Raw genomic sequence first — 17,829 nt, forward strand, 5'->3', positions numbered from 1 at the left:
GCCCGAAGGTGGATACTACATATGCAGATTTTGACGTTTGAATAGTTTCTTTACGTGAGCTGATGGCACACCAGATGGGTGTAAACCAACTCATTTCTGTCAACTTCCTGTTCCAGGTGGAGACTGAGTGTCACGAGCTGGTTGACGGGTCTCTCATTGACCTTTGTGGTGCAACTCTGCTGTGGCGTACCTCCGAAGGCCTCGCCCGCACACCTACCCTCAAACACCTGGAGGCCCTGCGGCAAGAGATCAACGCGGCCCGCCCCCAGTGCCCCGTGGGCTTCAACACGCTGGCCTTCCCCTCCATGCATCGCAAGGACACACCGGACGAGAAGCAGCCCTGGGTCTACCTCCAGTGCGGACACGTACACGGCTACCACAACTGGGGCAACCACCGCGAAGAGAGGGAGGGCCGGGAGGGCAGATGCAGGGAGTGCCCCATGTGTCGAACCAAAGGGCCATACGTGCCGCTGTGGCTGGGCTGCGAGGCGGGGTTTTATGTCGACGCAGCCCCACCCACTCACGCCTTTAACCCCTGCGGCCACGTTTGTTCGGAGAAGACGGCAGCCTACTGGAGCCAGATCCCACTGCCACACGGCACTCACACCTTCCACGCCGCCTGCCCGTTCTGCGCCCATCAGCTGAGCGGTGAACAGGGATACGTCAGACTCATCTTCCAGGGCCCCCTCGACTAATCAGAGGGGGGCGACTTCCCAGCATCCTTTAGGTGAGGCAGAAAGCGGAGTCGTCTCCGTGTTTGGACGCCGACCCTGCGTCAGGAACGGGGGACGTCCCGGACTTTGTCCGTCCTCTGTGGTTAAGATACTGAGCTCTTAGTCTTTCTCATATTTAAGTGACCTTTGTATCGCTTTTTCATGAATGACGACAAAGATTTCTATATTTTCATGTGAAGCCAGAGACACAAAAACCAAACAAATAACACTGCTGGATTTAAAAAAAACAAACAAACAAACAAAAAAAACACGTTCGTTTTCTGCAGAACTTTCAGAGACAGTATTTTTTAAAAATCACCAAAATACTGTAGCACAAACACATGGTTTAATTCACCTTTATTGTCGCAATATGCATCCGTGTACATCTCTTAGAGCTTATTTAAACAAAGATGTTTATTTATGGCCCGAAAACCATGGCGTTATCCTCCAGCTGTCAGATGTCTAACTTCAGGACTATTTAGCATTTTATTTTGAAAATACAGTATATTGTTGAGCAGATATGAAATTCTAGGTGTGTCCTTAGGGTTTTGTTCTGTGTTCCTCCTCCATGTTCAGCTTTCAAACACGTGCTTAGGGAACCTGCCTCTGCCTTGCTCTCACTTTGTGTGTAAAGCCATCGGTCACAACGGCAATTTAGCATTCAAAGCAATAGATTTGGGACAGAAGAGTTCTGGGACTCAGCCCTCCCTTTAAAGTTCGGGTGAAGCGTCTCTGTGGGTGATGAGAAGTTACCCACCAAGCCGCTGATCTGAAGCCGGTGTCACGTTTTGCACACACACACACACACACACACGCACAGAGTGAATGAGCGTGCAGCTGACGAGCGCTGTCAGTGTTGGTTACGTCCAGCTCGTCCGCTGTCCTGTTTGGGGCTTCTTCTCACTGGGAAATAAAAAATAATCATTCGAAGAGAAAGGACTATCTGATCAGTATTAATCGCAGCACTTGACCTCTGACCTCACAAATCAACAGTTGAATGAAGGCCCGCGTGTACATTTATTGACAGGGACGAACATCTGGACACACCTGTGGATGCACTCACACAAGCAAGAATCTTGTTCTCTGACAGCTTCGCTTGCAGCAGAGTTTGATGTTGAGGCGGGTATTCCTTTCGTGCATTCTGGATTCTGACCACTAGATGGCAGCAGGTCGCACACACTGGACCTTTAAAAATGCGTCGTTAGAGGAACAATAATAAATGTGTTATAAACAGTGCAAGAAGTCCCAGACAGCTCTTCAAGACCCAGGTTTGATGGCTTTCTGTGTGTGTGTGTGAGTGTGTGTGTGTGTGTGTATAATCACCAGGACTTGATATCAACATGGTTGCTTCTCATCATGTGACCAGAATAACAATGATCCCTCTTAAGCTGTAGAGCTGATTAACTGGAAATTTTATCTCCAGTTCATTAACCTACATTACGCATCTCATATCAAATATCATTTTAAATGAAGATAAATACCAGTTATCTATAAAATATTGCTAATTCCAGTCCAGATAGCACCTTAATTATTAGATATGTTATTATATTATTTAGATATGAAGGGAAATATTTCTGTTATTTTACATCAGTATTTTTATTTATTAAAGGCCTCTATAGTCAAACATGATTATCATTTTTATTAAAAAATATTACATTCTAAAGCAAGTAAAATACCATGAAAATGACGAAAATTAAAGATTTAGATTAAGTTAAAACATTTGTAGCAGACATCTGTCAGGAGACCTTTGACCAGTTCAGTATTTAACAACAAAGTCCTGCTGCGTACACACACACACACACACACACACACCAAATTCCATCCAAATCCAAATCGTGTACATGCACACTTGGAAGTGTGATGTTTCTAAAGTTTTGTGTGTGTGTGCGTATGTGTGTGTGTCCGACAAACCAGTTCTCCGTATGCAGATCATTTTCATCCCCCCAGTACTTGGACTGCCACACACTAACTCACCTCAGGGAGATCAATGACCTGTACACACACACACACACACACACACAGATACACACACCTCACCTCTACTAATGATACCTCTTGAATAAAATATTTAACTATTTCTGTCTTCCTCATACTTCGGTTTAACCTTTCTGTGTATGTGTGTGTGTGTCTGTGTGTGTGAGGGCTCCAGTCTGCCTGTACTGTTATCTCTACTCTGTTTTAAACACACACACGTCATCGGTCAGACCCTCGCCCACCCACCACACTCATTGTTCTTCTCTGCGATTAAAAAAACAAAGAATGTTTTCAGCAAAATCTTTTTGTATCAACTTTAAACAATAAAGTGAAATAAGTGACACACGTGTTTTTTCCTTTATTTCAAGAGTAATAATTAAAACTAAAGTTAAGATTCTTCCGCACTTTTTTTCCTCCTGATGTTTTGCAGAGCAAAAAGAAGAGACGGGTCTTGTTATATTGCACTTTATTCATCTCAGAGGGGGCAGAACTGGTTTGAGACCAGCCGCTATCACAGAGCCACTTATTGCTTTCAGGTCCACGTCTCAAGTATTCTCACTGAAACCATGAATATTTAAAAAAAAAACCACTAAAGAATAACGCACCTTCTGTTTGAAGATAAAACGCGCAGGACTTGACAGTGAAATGGTGGCAGTGAGGTTGCGCACATTAAAATGGACAAAATCAAAACAACACACAACACTGATACAAGTCTTCCTAATCTCAAATCTAATCAACTGTGATAACATTTGAATGCGCAATCATCCCTTTTGGAATAAACATTCAAGGGTTCCAACAGTCCAAAACAGACTTGGTTCAGACAGGTTGTAGTTTCTTGACTATGGCACAGAGGACGGGGAGATGTTGTTCGGTTCGGTTGTCGGGTCCCGTGATGTCACTACATAATCCACTTATCTCTTTATTGTAAATGCGCAACAAGTCTCCTTTGACTGGCAAAAATGGAAATAGACAAGATAATAATATAATTAACTTCATAACAAAAACAAGATCTGCAGACAATCAACAGCTGCTCCTGAAAGGAGGATGACGCCATCCAAGATTCTTCTATTCTAAATGACGGACTGAAGACCGAGAGGCAAAGCAGGATTATTTTAATGGAAAAATGAAATGTCGAAACAACAGTAACGGAACTGTAAAGACCGTTAGACCAACACATCTGGCTTAAGGCTTTTATGGGGTCATCAAGGCCACGAGGTCTGAAGGGAGTTTAACAGAGCCAGGACGTCTGTACGTGCATTGATTTAACACACTTATCTAATATTATTCACTACGGGCCAATTCACACATCTGATGTTGTCACCATGTGACTTAATGAATAACTGAGGACATCCCGTTTAAACTCGCTTCCACCCATTAAGTTGTTCTGCTGGGTGTTGCTGGAGTTTCGACCTCAGGGATGTTCTGGTCATTGGTTTTTCATGCATTTAAGGGTTTAATGCCAATCACAGCTGATTTCTGAAAGCCTATTTAAAGAGTATAAGCAAAATTGTGAAAATCTGTGATTTGATTAATTCAGATATTTCTTTTCTGACATGTAATTAGTGTCCCAATAAATATAATTAATATAGTACAACGATCTACTGTTGTGGGTTTTATTCACTGGCAATAATGAGTTGAAATTACTATTTTTGATAAGAATAAAAAATAAAATCTGATTTGTTTTAATCTTTAGTAAATATTACAGTTTCTGTCATACTATAGGCAGCCTGTAGGGGGCAGTGCGCTCCTAAGCGTTGACTGCAGCTCGTGCACTTGTAGCTACACAGCAGCCTGGAGGACAAAAGGGAAACTAAATTCACAATGCAAGGAAACGAGACATTCCGATAACACGACTGGGAGGAAGCCAAATAGGTCGGATGATGGTAAGACCGTGTGAAACAGTCAGTGGTCCATGATGCGGAGGTTGCCAGAAACTATTTTGTTCTCCAGCATGGAGCCGGCTGGTATGTCGATCCGGTCTCCGTGGTTAGCGATGATGATGACGGTGCCCTGGGAGGAAGAGGAGAAGGAGCATTACTATCGATCATGAAGAAAGATCATAAAATCTCAAGCAGGTCAAGAAGAACGTAAAAGGGTTTTCTCAACGACGGAATGTTATTATTTTGAAGGTCAGCCAATGGGTGTCACCGTACTCCCCTCAAATCCTTTCAGATGAGATTAAAATACTCTGGGCACTTACTTTGAGCGAAACATTTTTTCCAAAGGTCACGTCTCCAGAAACGGTGAGGTGGTCGAGCTCCAGCATGTCTGGGATGCTCTCGAAGCGCGTCAGGTATTCCTGAACCTGAGCAAACCAAGCATTAGCGGTAGCGGCGTTAGTCACAGGAGGTCAAATCTGAGATCAGGGTTACACATACTGGTACAGCAAATGTGACACGGTTACCTTGGTGAAGGAGCATCCCAGTTTGACGTGCGGCGTTGTCGGGAACTCCCTTTTGGGGCTCATGGTGAGCGAGCCGGCGTCCAGGCTGTACAGGTTGGACATGACCAGCAGCAGGTCTGACGTGGTCTTCACGGGCAGGAAGCGGCTGCGCGGCACGTTGATGCCGAGGGCGTTGTCGAAGGATTTAATGGCCGCGCCGACCGCCGTTTCCAACTGGATGATGTTCAGCCCGCCGTCAAGAGTCTGACAACCAAAAGGGAAAAATATGTTGATGTTTTTTGTTAAGGAAATGGAATTCCCAATGTGCTTGGAAAGTGCACGAAGGATTCAAGGACCACGGCTTGTTTGACATTTTTTGGTGGCAGCAAGAAGTTTCAAAGTATCAGGCTGACGGGGAAGCGAACGGCAACATCTGAATCAAATCTGCTCAGAATGCTACTCAAATACGGTCAGATAAATATTCCCATGATTCCTGTAGTGGATACAAATGTAAATGCTCAAAAATGTAAAGCCCTGATTTTGAGAGGTGGGGCTGTGATAAGACGACCTTCAGAACTGCTGACTTCTGCGCACAGTGAGATTAGGAATGGCCTTTCCGACGACAGCGATATTTGTTCATTTACTGTCACATTTCTAATAAAACATAATTACAAATGAAGCAGTTTGGGTACTGACAGCTCCATCTCCATTAAAAGTTTGCTTTTATTGACCTTTTAACATTTATGATACATCTTATCTCTGGCAGAAGCAGCACATTATTAAGTAAGTGAACGGTTTAACATATTGAGCCACACCGCCGTGGTACCATTCTCTTATGTAACCGGTACAGAGCAAAGGTCCTTTATGTAACAGTAGCAATGTCAGTATTTTCGTTTTTAGAGCCAGGGGGACACACAAGGACATCTGCAGGACATGTGGGGGTCAAGCTGGGACCCAGCAGCAAAAGTCATGTACTGGCTCATCAAGCCGCATCATGTCAACACAGTTTGTTGACAGACCTCAGGCTAATACACAAATGCTAATTGCTAATGTGTGCATTTGTCTAGTCCATTCGTGGAACTGCAAGCCTCTAAGAAGCCTCAATGAGAAAGTGTCATTCTACTGCATTAAATATGATCTGTCCTATAGTTGCGAGAGGAACACATTAAATTTTTACATCTCTAGAAGGTGTCAAGGAGCCAAACAGGACAGATTAGCCACCAGAGGGGTGAGCAGAAGCCGGTTGGTCTGCAGCTCTCTTTGTATTCAAAACACAGTCAACATACAAATGGAAATAAGTCAGAGAGGCTTTAAAACGTGGGCATGCTGGGGTAGATCGGCGAGAAATGATTTATTCAGGAGAGGTCTGTGAAGAGGAGAGAGGCTGCTCGACAGGAACAGGACAAGTTTCATAACAGGACAGGAAGGATGCAGGAAAAGCTGACGGATGATGCTATTCTGAGAGGTTATTGGATTCACCTGAGGTTCACCTCGGCATGTTTGCTCTCTAGAACAGAATCCTGTTGATTTATTGTAAACGACTTTGCCCTGTCAGGGTTTTGAAGGCAACATTCAAGAATATCTACTTTCGCTTTTTTTAGGTGGGAAAAACAACCCTCAGAAGCACAAGAACACTTTTCTGCCTTTGTTCTCTCACCTTGGGGTTCACGATGATCTCCATATCCATCATACTCTGCTCCTGCAGCCTCTTGATGGCAGCCAAAGAGATCCACAAGTTGTTGGTGTTGAAGATCTTGAACTTGGAGACCGACTTGAACTCATCCACGTGGGCCTTTGGAACCTGGGCGATCTCCAGCAGACGCAGCTTCCCATCATACTGGATCAGCGTGCCGCCCTGGAAATCAGAAACGCTGTTTAAAAATCTCCAATTTGGTTCTCAACAGAACCAACACTATCTGCCCTGTTAGATAAGTGAACGGCCGAGTTACAGATTAAACAGCAGAACACAAAGGTTTGAGCGGCATGAGCCCAACGATATCTTATGTTGACTAAAACTTGGCCAGGCGATGGATAACAAACCCATTCAGGAGTCACAAAGTGCAGACAACATGAAAAATATCAGCGCTCGTTACGTAACGCAAAGCTGACACAATCATCTTCCGTACCTTCACATCGGCGCGCGTCTTATCCGTCACCTCCATGATGAACTCGCAGCGCTTCCCGTTGGGCTGGCTGACCAGCTGGCGCAGGATGTGGAGGTCGACCGTGGCCCCCAGGTTGTCGATGTTGGACACGAAGATGTACTCGCGGCCCTGCGCGATCAGCTGGTCCAGCAGGCCCGAGTTGTAGAAGCTGGCGTAGATGTCACCGTGCCCGGGAGGGTACCAGGCCTCCGCGTTCGGCCCCTTCATGCTCAGGTCTGTGGCCACCGGGAGGAGGGATTCTTTGTTGATGCGGGGGTACCTGTGCAGAAGAGATGAGTCGCATCCAATGTTCCCTCTGATTTTTCATGTGTCTGAGCAGACACACAAGCTCCCTGAGGACCACTGTGAGCAACATCAGATGGGTCCGCTGTGGCCCCACACCAGCATCAGGCTTGTTCAAAACCTTGGATCATAGCAAGTTACATGGCTTATTAAAAGAATCGATTTCTTTTTTACTTTGGCTTGATGAATGGATGTGTCTCTGTCCGTTCGTTTCACCATTATAAGGGATTAGCATTTGCGTCTCTTAACGCCGCTGCACTGTTGTTAGCTAGCTAACGTGCACGGCGAGTAAAGGCAGGGCACATACGCAAACACTGTCAATGCTGATTGGCTGCGTAGCGTAGGTGTATCGGATTATTGGCTGGACACCTGTCGCTCATTGAGTTACGTTGCGAAATGGTACAGAAAACAATATTACTGGTCTAATGAACTAGATCATATAAATTCTAAAATTAGATATTAATTGATACGTTTCTGTTGGATTTTATTTTGTGCGCTGCATAGTCTGAGTATGTGGAGGCAGTGCGCGATTGCGCAAGCGCGCAGCTTAGAGGGAACATTGGTCGCATCCCAAACATGATCATTCATCTTTAGAACTTAACCCTGAAGCCGCGAAGCAAAGCCACTGGGGAAACATTCGCCAGCTGGCTAATGAGTAGAAGGGAGCAGTGGACACACGCCACAACTCCTGATGCAAATGGCGCCTCATTCGCTGCCAAAATGTTTCAACAAACTCGCACGCAAGTCGCTCAATTTGGTGCAAAAAGCAATGAGCGGAGAGGAACTAAATTGCTCTATGCTCAATTAATATCAAATACAGGCAGAATGGATTTGAGCATGGAATAAAAACTGTTTTTTTTATGTGGAACTTGGTTTAGTGAGCTCACCACCTGCTCAACGCATCATCAAACAGGATAAGGAGACCAAAAAGCAACTTATTCCTTCTTTAAAAACAACTCAAATAAAGTCTAACGGTTTAGGTCACTTTCTTATCAGGCGTGTTGTGTTAGAAGTACAAAGAGAGAGAGCAGCTTTCATACGTTTGAGGCAGCGAATGCCCCCGTAGCACCCACATCATGATCGCTTTACCCACTGAAGTGATCAAAGCTCTGAGAACGATCTGCGTCAGACCCCGTTAACAAGCCTCCAGTAATGATGGGAAAAGGGCCGTGTTTTCGCCAGTTTTAGGGATTTTTCAGGGTGCTGAGGAGCCGCTCAGGTGAGAGGAGACGTGGTGTTAAACGCTTGGAAAGTCCCAAAGAGAAGCTTTGATATGAGCGTCTCGACTTTGAGCATTGATATGACACTTCAGTGTTTTAACCATCATTTTCTCTGCATTTGCGGTTCATATTTCAGCTTCTGCCAACTCTTCCTCTCTGCCCTTTTGCTGACAGAATAAATGGTAAAAGACTCCTAGGCACAGTATTTCAAAGGAGGTTGGAAAAATGAAGTTTTACTCGACTGACAAATTAAAGAAAATAAGGCATTAAGTATTGATGGTGTTCCATTTTTAAGCTATGGAATCATAGCAGCCCTCACTTAAGGGCTTTCCCATCAAAAATAGACTTATTTATTATTCAAAAGACTTTAGTTCAGGCAGCATGAACTCAGCACTCTTCTGTTTGAGGTCTTCTTACCTGCTCTGGTTGAAGGTGTGTATCTTGACACGGTGGTGCTTGTACTTTTGGAGGATCTTCTTCGTATCTTCATCCGTGTTGAATGAGTTCATGAGCACCAGCGGCACGTCGGTGTTGTAGGTCTTGTTCAAATGCTGCAAAACATTTTTTATTTCAAAAGTGCATCATGAACAATGTCAGAGACCTGAATGTGCAAATGATCAAAAGTTGCTGAATCGTCTACAAACGTGAAAGATCTGTTTAAGCTCTTTGTTATGTGGGACTGGTGTGATACTACAGGATGTTATCAACCAGAAAAGCTCTAATGTGGCCTAAACCTGTGCACCTGTTGGTGAGGTCCTTGGTCCAATCGGCAACGTTAGCTTGATAGAACGTTGAGTGAGAAGTGTTTGTGTGTTGGTTAGACTTTAGTCTATAGAGCAGCACACAAAAACAGGACAAACATGGCGCAGAAGATGAAATGCCCCAGTAACAGAACAATATTAGCAGCAACCGTCCCCCCGTCCACAACTGGCTCTCTAGTTTGCCTGGAAACTCCGGTATGTGCGAGTGAGTAGCGTGCGCAGCCCATGCAGGCTCTTGACCTGACAGGAAATGGATGAAACTGCAAACAAACCGCTGAAATGAACACCGAGCTCAACTTTGACTGTTCTGAAGATTAACTGCAGTTTTATCTTAGAGGCTGAAGGAGTAAGACGTGTTCAGCTGGGTGGTGCAGTTTCAGCCTGAATTCTGAGGTAAATGGTTCACGCTTAATGAGCTTCGACACAATGTCTTGGTTAGAAGTGGGTGTTTACACACAGGGGTGTGCGTCAGTGTGAGTGGGAGAGGGTGTGTGTGTGTATGTGTGTCTGTGGGACCCATTTTCCTCTCTTTCTAAATAGGTTGATTCAGTCAGAAGGTAACCTGACCTGCGGAAAATGGAGAGTTCTGAGTGGGGACACAGAGAGCAGTGTGCTGGGGGATGGGTAGCCTCCCAGCACAAATACACACTTTAAGTTGCAACACATGCCGAGTGTGATTGCGTAAAAATAAGGCAACCGCGGACACGCCAAAATAGTGTATCACCTCTGACTCAACATGATAACGTGGACTCAAAGCTCAAACGCTACTTTACTTTGCATTCTTATGTGGGCACTGTAGCAACTCATTAACCAAAAGCACAAATGGTGGGCTTATTTTGTTGTGTCTTGTTTGTATTAACAAATAACCGCACGAATGTTCAGACACAGCCCGGTCTGATCCGGCACACAGGGCTGCTCTGTTCCCCTGCCAACCCTGCAGACCTGCCAGCCTGCACACCAACACATCCTCTTTCACTGCAACTCCCCAAAGATTGGATTCTTTTCAGGAAGACCTTCAGCTTTTTTAATCAAGCAAATCGGCCTCTTCCCCGGCGACCCGCAGTCCCAGTGCCAGGAGGACGGCAGAGCTGTTGTCTTTAAAACTATAAATAAGTTATTGTGCTTCACTCTGCTCAAAATGAAAGAAAAAAAGTTGATTATTTCGGAAAAAGGTGTTATAGTAAGAAAATAAAACCCAATAATCTGCCTGACGGTGTCCAAATTAAACAAGGTCACAGTGTAGCTAATTATTTATTTAATTACATAATCCTGTTGACATTTGACTGGTTAACACCCCTTCCTGGAAAATGATGACGGTCCTCACTTTTGACCTTAAAGCAGATGCAGCATTTAAATGTTATGCACTGTTACAGCCAAACACCTCACATGGTTCTTAAAATCACACCGGATGACATGTCGCAGCTGGCGCCAATCTTTCTGATTCAACGGCCAAGTAACGAACGTAGGTGTGGGAGCTACGCTATGTGTTAGGCAACAGAGTTCAGAAAAAAAAAAACCCAGAAGGAAAAGGATGTCAAATGTCTGCAGTCAACGGTTTTAAACACAGCAAACCTCAATTTCATTTAAAGCCAGTTTGTTCCCCTCCTCTTTAAAGGAAAGGCAGATGGCCGTACCTCAATCTGCTGCACTGTCAGGTCCAGAAACGTGTTCTCATTGCGCACGCTGATCAGGCTCTTGGGGCCCTTGCAGCCCATACTGGTGCCCAGGCCTCCATTCAGCTTCACCACCACCAGCTTGTTGAGGCTCTCGGCGACATTGTTCGGAAGGCCTCGGGCGGCGATTTTATCGTAGGGTTGAATCTGGAGGAAAGAGAAGCAACCAGAAGGTTGGAGTAACAGTCGGCTCATTTATTCATCCATTCTGTCGCATAAAGGGTCGATAGAACACATAACACACTTATATTTAATGATTACTGACATTGTCTACTGATAAAGGAGAGCGCTAAACTCTACTAACCTACATTCACAAAGGAGCAGGGACGCTCGAGCTCTTGGTGTCTCTCAGAAGAGCTGCTAAATTCAACAACTCGCTCATTGTTTCACCATTCATTTAATTTGCTATTGCCTGCAAAGTGGCTGTTTTCATTCATAATTTATACCCAGGACACCATCTGTGAGTCAGGAGGACCGTAATTTGGAGTCAATTTTTGTTTCACGGAGGTAACACACCGCGGAGACGGCAGCAGCTCAGAGTGGGGGCTGGTTACCCAGCAGCTGAGAAAGGCAACAGATTAAACCGGCGTGGTATTGTCTGCAGGTATACAAATCATTTATGAAGTCTGAAACTGAGAGGAACATCAAGAGGCCTCATTAAGCACATTCCCAGATGTTGGCAGCATGTGTGAATCGCCCTGCACTGCTGAGTTGCCGATGACCAAACAGTGTGTGTTTGTGTGTGTGCGAGTGTGTTTCCAGGACTGGGAAAAGTCCTTCAGTGTCCTTCACTGTCCTTGCTCGCCATCCCCAGTGAGTGACGGCAGACACACAACAGACAGTGGCTCCTCTAAGGTTCTCCCCCCTTCTCATATCACAGAGTCTGACCCCAAGCCCCCACACGCCTGCTGCTCACTCGCTGCCCTTCCCGGACAAACACGGGGACAGTCGAGGGAACAGAAAAAGCTGTCTGTGCAGGTGCTACTTGTGAGTGATCGAGTTGGGAAACGCGGAGGAACCTGCGTTTTCACATGAAACAAAACTTGTTCACTGTGACAGGAAGTGACATGGTAGCAGGAAGGCTGCAGCAGCACCAACATAGTTAATACTTAAGTACCTGTACAGTTTAAGAAGTACTTAATGTGCTTCGCTGTCATTTCCACGTCTTCTTATGCTGCTCCTGCTTTTTACGTAATGCTCAGTCTCACTGCAAGTGTCATGTCTTTTCACTACATATTCGTCGCCTCCGACCTCTCTCCCTTCCCCGCCTCCCTTTTCTCCCTACGAGGACGTTTGGGATGCACTCGCTCTGCGCTCGACACAGATGGAAGACAACGAGACAGATCTGGCTGTGAGTGAAAAGAAAGGAGTGCCAGATGAAAAACTGAGGAGGTTCTGTCGATGTTCAGTGAGTCAGAAGCCAAAAAACAAGTCAGACGGCAACAACTCTGGCGCAGAACCAGCCGAAGCCTCGGTGGAAATTGTGACACACTGTTTACTGTTATCCATTATCATTTACATCACGCTGACATCTTTCACAGCTTTACAGCCAAATTGGAACAGATAAACTAAGCTCAAAACACGTGGATTAGACTGGTTAGTCTGTCAGATCAAAATAGTAACAAAGCTGCAGCTATACTGTCCCCCCCAGATTCAAACTCTCCAACATCATACATGTTTAATGCCACGGTTGTCATACATGATTCATGGCAGAGCGCTGCTTTTATTTTCGCTCCACATGTGTCATGCTGGTTTTGAAGTTTAAACATCAAAACCTTTCTCCGTTGATATGGAATGTTTGCTAGCTTTAAATACAACTAATGCCAGATGCCTCAGTCAAGAAGATAACATTATACATATAGCCTGCTCATAGTTCACTCTACTTGCATTTGGGTGTAATATCAGATCGTGGCCAACGACATGATGCCACTATTTTACTTTTCCTTCACCTGGAAATGTTTTTTCCCAGAAACCCATTTTGTAACAGTTGAGTCACAAAAATCTGGTATTCCGGAAACTGCAGAAAATAGCCGAAGACATCCCAGCTCACAGATAAGATAAGGAAGTCCTGCACATCCCACTGGGACACTGATAATCTAGCAGGACTGTGTCCTTCACCCTCTTCTGATCTGTCTGACAAATGCAATAAGTGAACTCTTTCTGCTGGGGTTTCTGAGTACAGTGGGACCTCTACTTACAAAATTAATTCGTTCCAGAAGTTGTTTCGTAACCTGAAAATTACGTAAGTAGAGACGCGTTTTCCATGTAAATGCCCTAATCTGTTCCAAGCCCCCAAAAATTCGGACATAATTTTTTTTAATAAATCATAAAAATAGATCAAAACATGTAACAGATACATGTTACAATAAGATTACCGCACACTAAATGTAGGAATTCACTTTATTACAGGCTAATCTTACATTAGCCGTCATTACTAGCAACGAACGTTAACACTTGTGGTAACACCGCCATCTTATAGACAAACATACGAACACCCACAGTAAATGAGTGAAACGAAGTGAAACGAAGGTGACGCTGGGATACACACAAACTTGTACATATTGACGTCCCTCCTAGCCAATGGGATGACAGGAATATGCTAGGCAATAGCCAATGGCAGAGCAGCTACAAGCAGGTTTGCGTTCGCTAAACTCTGCGAGCTGCGAGTAGCAGCGGTAGCGTATCTTTTCCTTTCATATCTTGAAATTTCTTTCGTAACAAGAGGAAATATTTTCCCGTTGAGACGTTTCGCAACCGGAAAATTTCGCATGTAGAGACGTTCGTAAGTCGAGGTCCCACTGTATTAACAGAGGGATTTAAGCTGTAGAAGACTTCCCGTGAATTCTTAGAGTTTTCACTGAAGTCCCTTTTCACTTTGCTGTCAGTGACGATCACATTAGCTGGCTCACACACTAGTGTCGACGCTGCTGCGGCTGCGGGACGTGTCGCAATAGTGAAAATTTTTAAATTAACAAGAAGTAAATTAACGAGAAGTGACTGTTTTCACTGGAAATGCATCAGGTTCCTCACTGTTTGTTTCTAAGACAATCCATTTAGTTTAATTGTAGAAAAAATACACATGTCAGACTGACATAAATTCAGTCTTCACAGAAATCACGTGCAACCTGGCAGATTCAATCAAAAACATCATCTAGAATCTAGGTTTTTGATTGAATCTAGATTCTAGATTAACGTTCGATGAGCAGAAGCTAATAAGTTCTTTTTGTGTCTGAGATAGCTTACTGTTCTGTCTCAAGCCCACAATACCTGCCTTTGTGCTCAGATTAATAATTTTGTACATGCAGAACATTGAACATATAGTTCATGTGTATACACACACACACACACACACACACACACACACAGAAATGCAGATGTGTGAAGCAGGATCCAGATTGACATACCGAGTCCTCCGGAGGTCGTCGTATCTTTATCCACTCCACCGAAGGCCCCTTCACCTGCAGAAATCTGTGGAAGAGATTGCTGAAGCCCTCAAAATCTTTCCTGGACACCTGGAAAAAAGACAAAAACTTGTTTACATGCCAAAAGAAGACTGGTGCAATCATTTTCCTCGAGAAAAAAAGTCAGCATACAATTTAATTCAGTCTATAGATCACTAAAAATGACAACCAAACATATGGTTACATATGGTAACATAGCTCATTTTCCTTTAGAGTTTTAAGGCAGAAAAAAGGTCCATAGAATTTCTTTCACTTCAAACTTTCTTCCAGTATGAGTTTTTCTTGTTCTTGTGTATTGGCACTTTCCCCAGTGACAACTGAGTCATTTGTATTTCCCGTTTATGAGTGACGCAAGCAACATCTAAATCATAACCAGATGGCTGGACAGATTCAGAGGGTGTGGGGCTAGAGACATTATGAGCGGACCTCTTTTTCAGGCCCAGTGGTGGTGTCCAGCAGCTTCTCTAGCTCACTGTGCATCGAGCTCTCCAGCTGCTGCCGCATCATTTCCTCGAACTGAGCCATCCCTCTTTCTGCGTCTCCTTTACACAGATCTGGACAGGACAGAGAGAAAGATGGGCATAAGCTTCTGTAACATAACATAAAAATACCATATTTGGACATGTAAGCGTATATAATATTACTTCTGTTTCAGCAGCTGAGCTGCTATACACTGACATACTACTTGACCCCAAAGGAGGTGGAATTAAAGTCACATAGCATGAAAAATACGAGCAGAGATGGAATAATCTACAGATGACTGCACATCTGTTGTCCAGACAAAAGAATACAGACAAATGTCATTGGTTTGCACTGTAAAGCTCTGACAACATAGTTATCCTTCCTAAAACCAGTTACAATTAACCAGGCCTGACAAATGAGTCTAAAGTAAGCCAGTCAATATTTTTTATTACATATTGTGTTTCTTACCCATTATTACCTTTATCAATGAACACACAATGTGTGATATAAGAACACAAACATGAGTCAGAGAAACGTCAATGAGGGTTTATGTTTTTTGTGGCAGCGGATTTGTTTGATGGATGTTTTAATACATGAATGACAAGAATATAAATTAATATTTCTCGCAATTGCGAGCTTCAAAAAGCTCACAATAGAGCGAACCCTTTAATGTCAACCAAATTCAAGCACATTTCTGGTGTTCTCATGCTTGACCGGAGGTAAATCTCATCAGGAATGCAAATTATCATGAGTTGTACACTTATCATTCAGTACTATTACTATTGTTTAGAATTGATGCAGGTCAATAATAACAATGTTACTACTATTACTTGTACTAAGAATGATAATTTACTTCCCCTGTGAGGACATTTGCTTCCGTCATCCCGGTGAAAGACGTTTTCCAATAAAACAGACAATGCAAGATAAAGAAATCAATTTGAATTTGCAGCTGTGATGTCGCGTTGCAGCCCAAATGCTTTTTGCACACAGTTTATCTTAAATGCAGCTTTCATTTCGAGGGTAGCAGCTGGAACTCTGGGTGAAGATGGTGGGGAAGGTCTTAAAATCTGAATTGGAACACCGCATGCCTGGCACTAAATGAAATATGCACAAAAATAATTGACAGCTGGTGCTTGTTTGATATTTACATTTAAAATTAAAATAAAGCTGGAAATATAATCGACACGGTCCCATGTCAGTTGAAATTGACACAAACCCTCCACATAATTACTTACCTCCTAGACAAAATTCCATTTTTTTTTCAGGTGCCAAATTAACCGATCTAATTTAAAAATTTACAAATGCAGCAAAAGCTCCAGGTTAAGGATTCCAGAGGCGGTAAAAGAAAAGGATCTCCTCCCAGACAGGTAATCATTCATCGGCCCCTGGAAGGTCCGGGTCACGTCGTAGCAGAGAAAATACTGATCCCGGATCTCCGAGGAGGGCGAACCAGCGTCTGTGGCTGGGGGTGTTTCAGCAAGATCCTCCTGCCTCCGACTTTCCACCCAGAAAGCATAAACCACGTCATAAATTCTTCTTCTGACTTCCAGCCCCCCGGTCATGGTTTTCACCATTTGCCTCGCCCACTGCTTTCGATTTATTACCCTATTGCCAACGGGTCGGCGATTTTGGGGGGCTGACTCCCACCCTTTAAAGCAGCCTCCGAGTTTTCCCTGCGACATGTAACCGAAGAGGAGCCCCGGAGGTAACCGTTAGAGGGCGGAGAACCGACCGGTCGGTGGGTATATACGGACATGGAGCCGTTAAAGCCTTCATTAGAATCGAACAAAATAACGGTGGTTCCATGAACGCCACAAGGACAACGATAGAGTTAAGAATGGATAAACATATTATGGCCCTCTTATCAGGAATTCCGTCATGGCTCGCTTGGGTAATAGTGCAGTGTGAGGATAAACCTAAAAATTGCTCCTGGTTTAAACCCCTTTCTTACCTAAGGACTGTAAGATGCTGGCGGAAGGAAAGTCGAAGGGGTCGGCCTGTTCTGAAGGACCACTGCGATCCCTCGCAGGAGTCAACCGGAAGCAAAGGCGGAAGCTTTCTGTTACTATACCTGCGTTTCACCCCCGGAGCCCCTGCAAACCGGAGCAGAGGGGGTTAAAAATACAATATATAATTAAAGAAGTTAATGGTGACTAGTTTTGATATATTTCACACGATAGTCTCATTCCTGGACGAGGCGAATGAGGAGGGAGCAGGAAGGTTTCAGCCAATAGGAACCGCTGTTGTACTGTGACGACATTGGCTGAGCCAATAGGACTCTGCTACGTGGAACAGCGACGATTTCTGGTTCAAGAATGAACAAATGTGGAAAGTAAACGAAATAAATACAAGAATGCATTGGTTTTGCATCTGAATTAATGATCTATAATAATTGAGCTTAGAAATAAATTCGCAGATTTTTTAATTAGTCACTTTGAGACTACAGTGGCGGGTTTTACCCTATAGTTTGGGTACACTATGCGCCATCATTTGTGATGTGAAGTTTAATAATTATCCGTCACGTAATTTTATGTTAAATGGTAGTCGAGCATATACTAGGAGACACCGCCCCCGTGAGGCCTAACTGCGCAATTGCGATCTAATTATTGTTTCATAGCAATAGTACATTTTACTCTTAATGGAAAGAGATCAAACTTGTAAACCTTCTAAATCTTGTTTTTAACTGACAAATTAAAAGCATTTAAAAAAAAAAAAAAGATTAAAATGCACACAGC

At 44.0% G+C, this 17,829-nt stretch overlaps 2 protein-coding genes and 1 long non-coding RNA gene across 6 annotated transcripts in view; 2 read left to right on the plus strand and 1 right to left on the minus strand.

Annotated features, from left to right (window-relative positions):
* Positions 1–3,262, plus strand: part of peli1b (pellino E3 ubiquitin protein ligase 1b) — a 21,405-nt gene extending 18,143 nt beyond the window's left edge. For all 3 annotated transcript variants that reach the window (XM_029835438.1, XM_003963809.3, XM_029835439.1), the window contains one exon: positions 117–3,262. In XM_029835438.1, the coding sequence (XP_029691298.1) occupies positions 117–695 (579 nt within the window). In that variant the 3' untranslated portion in view covers positions 696–3,262. The remainder of the gene's footprint in view (positions 1–116) is intronic.
* Positions 3,139–17,184, minus strand: ugp2b (UDP-glucose pyrophosphorylase 2b). Of its 2 annotated transcripts, none has more exons than XM_011603082.2 (10): positions 17,046–17,184; positions 15,059–15,186; positions 14,576–14,683; positions 11,133–11,318; positions 9,155–9,288; positions 7,197–7,494; positions 6,728–6,925; positions 5,092–5,334; positions 4,888–4,992; positions 3,139–4,697 (listed from the first exon to the last, which is right to left on the minus strand). In XM_011603082.2, the coding sequence occupies exons 2-10, from the start codon at positions 15,155–15,157 to the stop codon at positions 4,590–4,592; spliced, it is 1,479 nt and encodes a 492-aa protein (XP_011601384.1). In that variant the 5' UTR covers positions 15,158–15,186; positions 17,046–17,184; the 3' UTR covers positions 3,139–4,589. The 2 variants fall into 2 exon arrangements, with proteins under 2 accessions (XP_011601384.1, XP_003963857.1); XM_003963808.3 differs by lacking the exon at positions 17,046–17,184 and adding an exon at positions 16,330–16,929.
* Positions 16,875–17,796, plus strand: LOC115249607 (uncharacterized). The gene is made up of 2 exons (XR_003888281.1): positions 16,875–16,985; positions 17,051–17,796. It is a non-coding gene; the product is annotated as an uncharacterized lncRNA (long non-coding RNA).
* Positions 17,797–17,829: the final 33 nt, after the last annotated feature.

This window comes from Takifugu rubripes, chromosome 4 (genome assembly GCF_901000725.2).
Source record: "Takifugu rubripes chromosome 4, fTakRub1.2, whole genome shotgun sequence".
NCBI classification, from domain to species: domain Eukaryota; kingdom Metazoa; phylum Chordata; class Actinopteri; order Tetraodontiformes; family Tetraodontidae; genus Takifugu; species Takifugu rubripes.

Bases quoted from the DNA above. Each gene is read 5' to 3' on its own strand.
- ugp2b (XM_003963808.3), bottom strand. The intron at 4,993-5,091 runs GTAACCGTGTCA...TGGTTTGCTCAG, and splicing joins TGGGATGCTCCTTCACCAAG to GTTCAGGAATACCTGACGCG. The intron at 4,698-4,887 runs GTAAGTGCCCAG...TCTTCCTCCCAG, and splicing joins GAAAAAATGTTTCGCTCAAA to GGCACCGTCATCATCATCGC.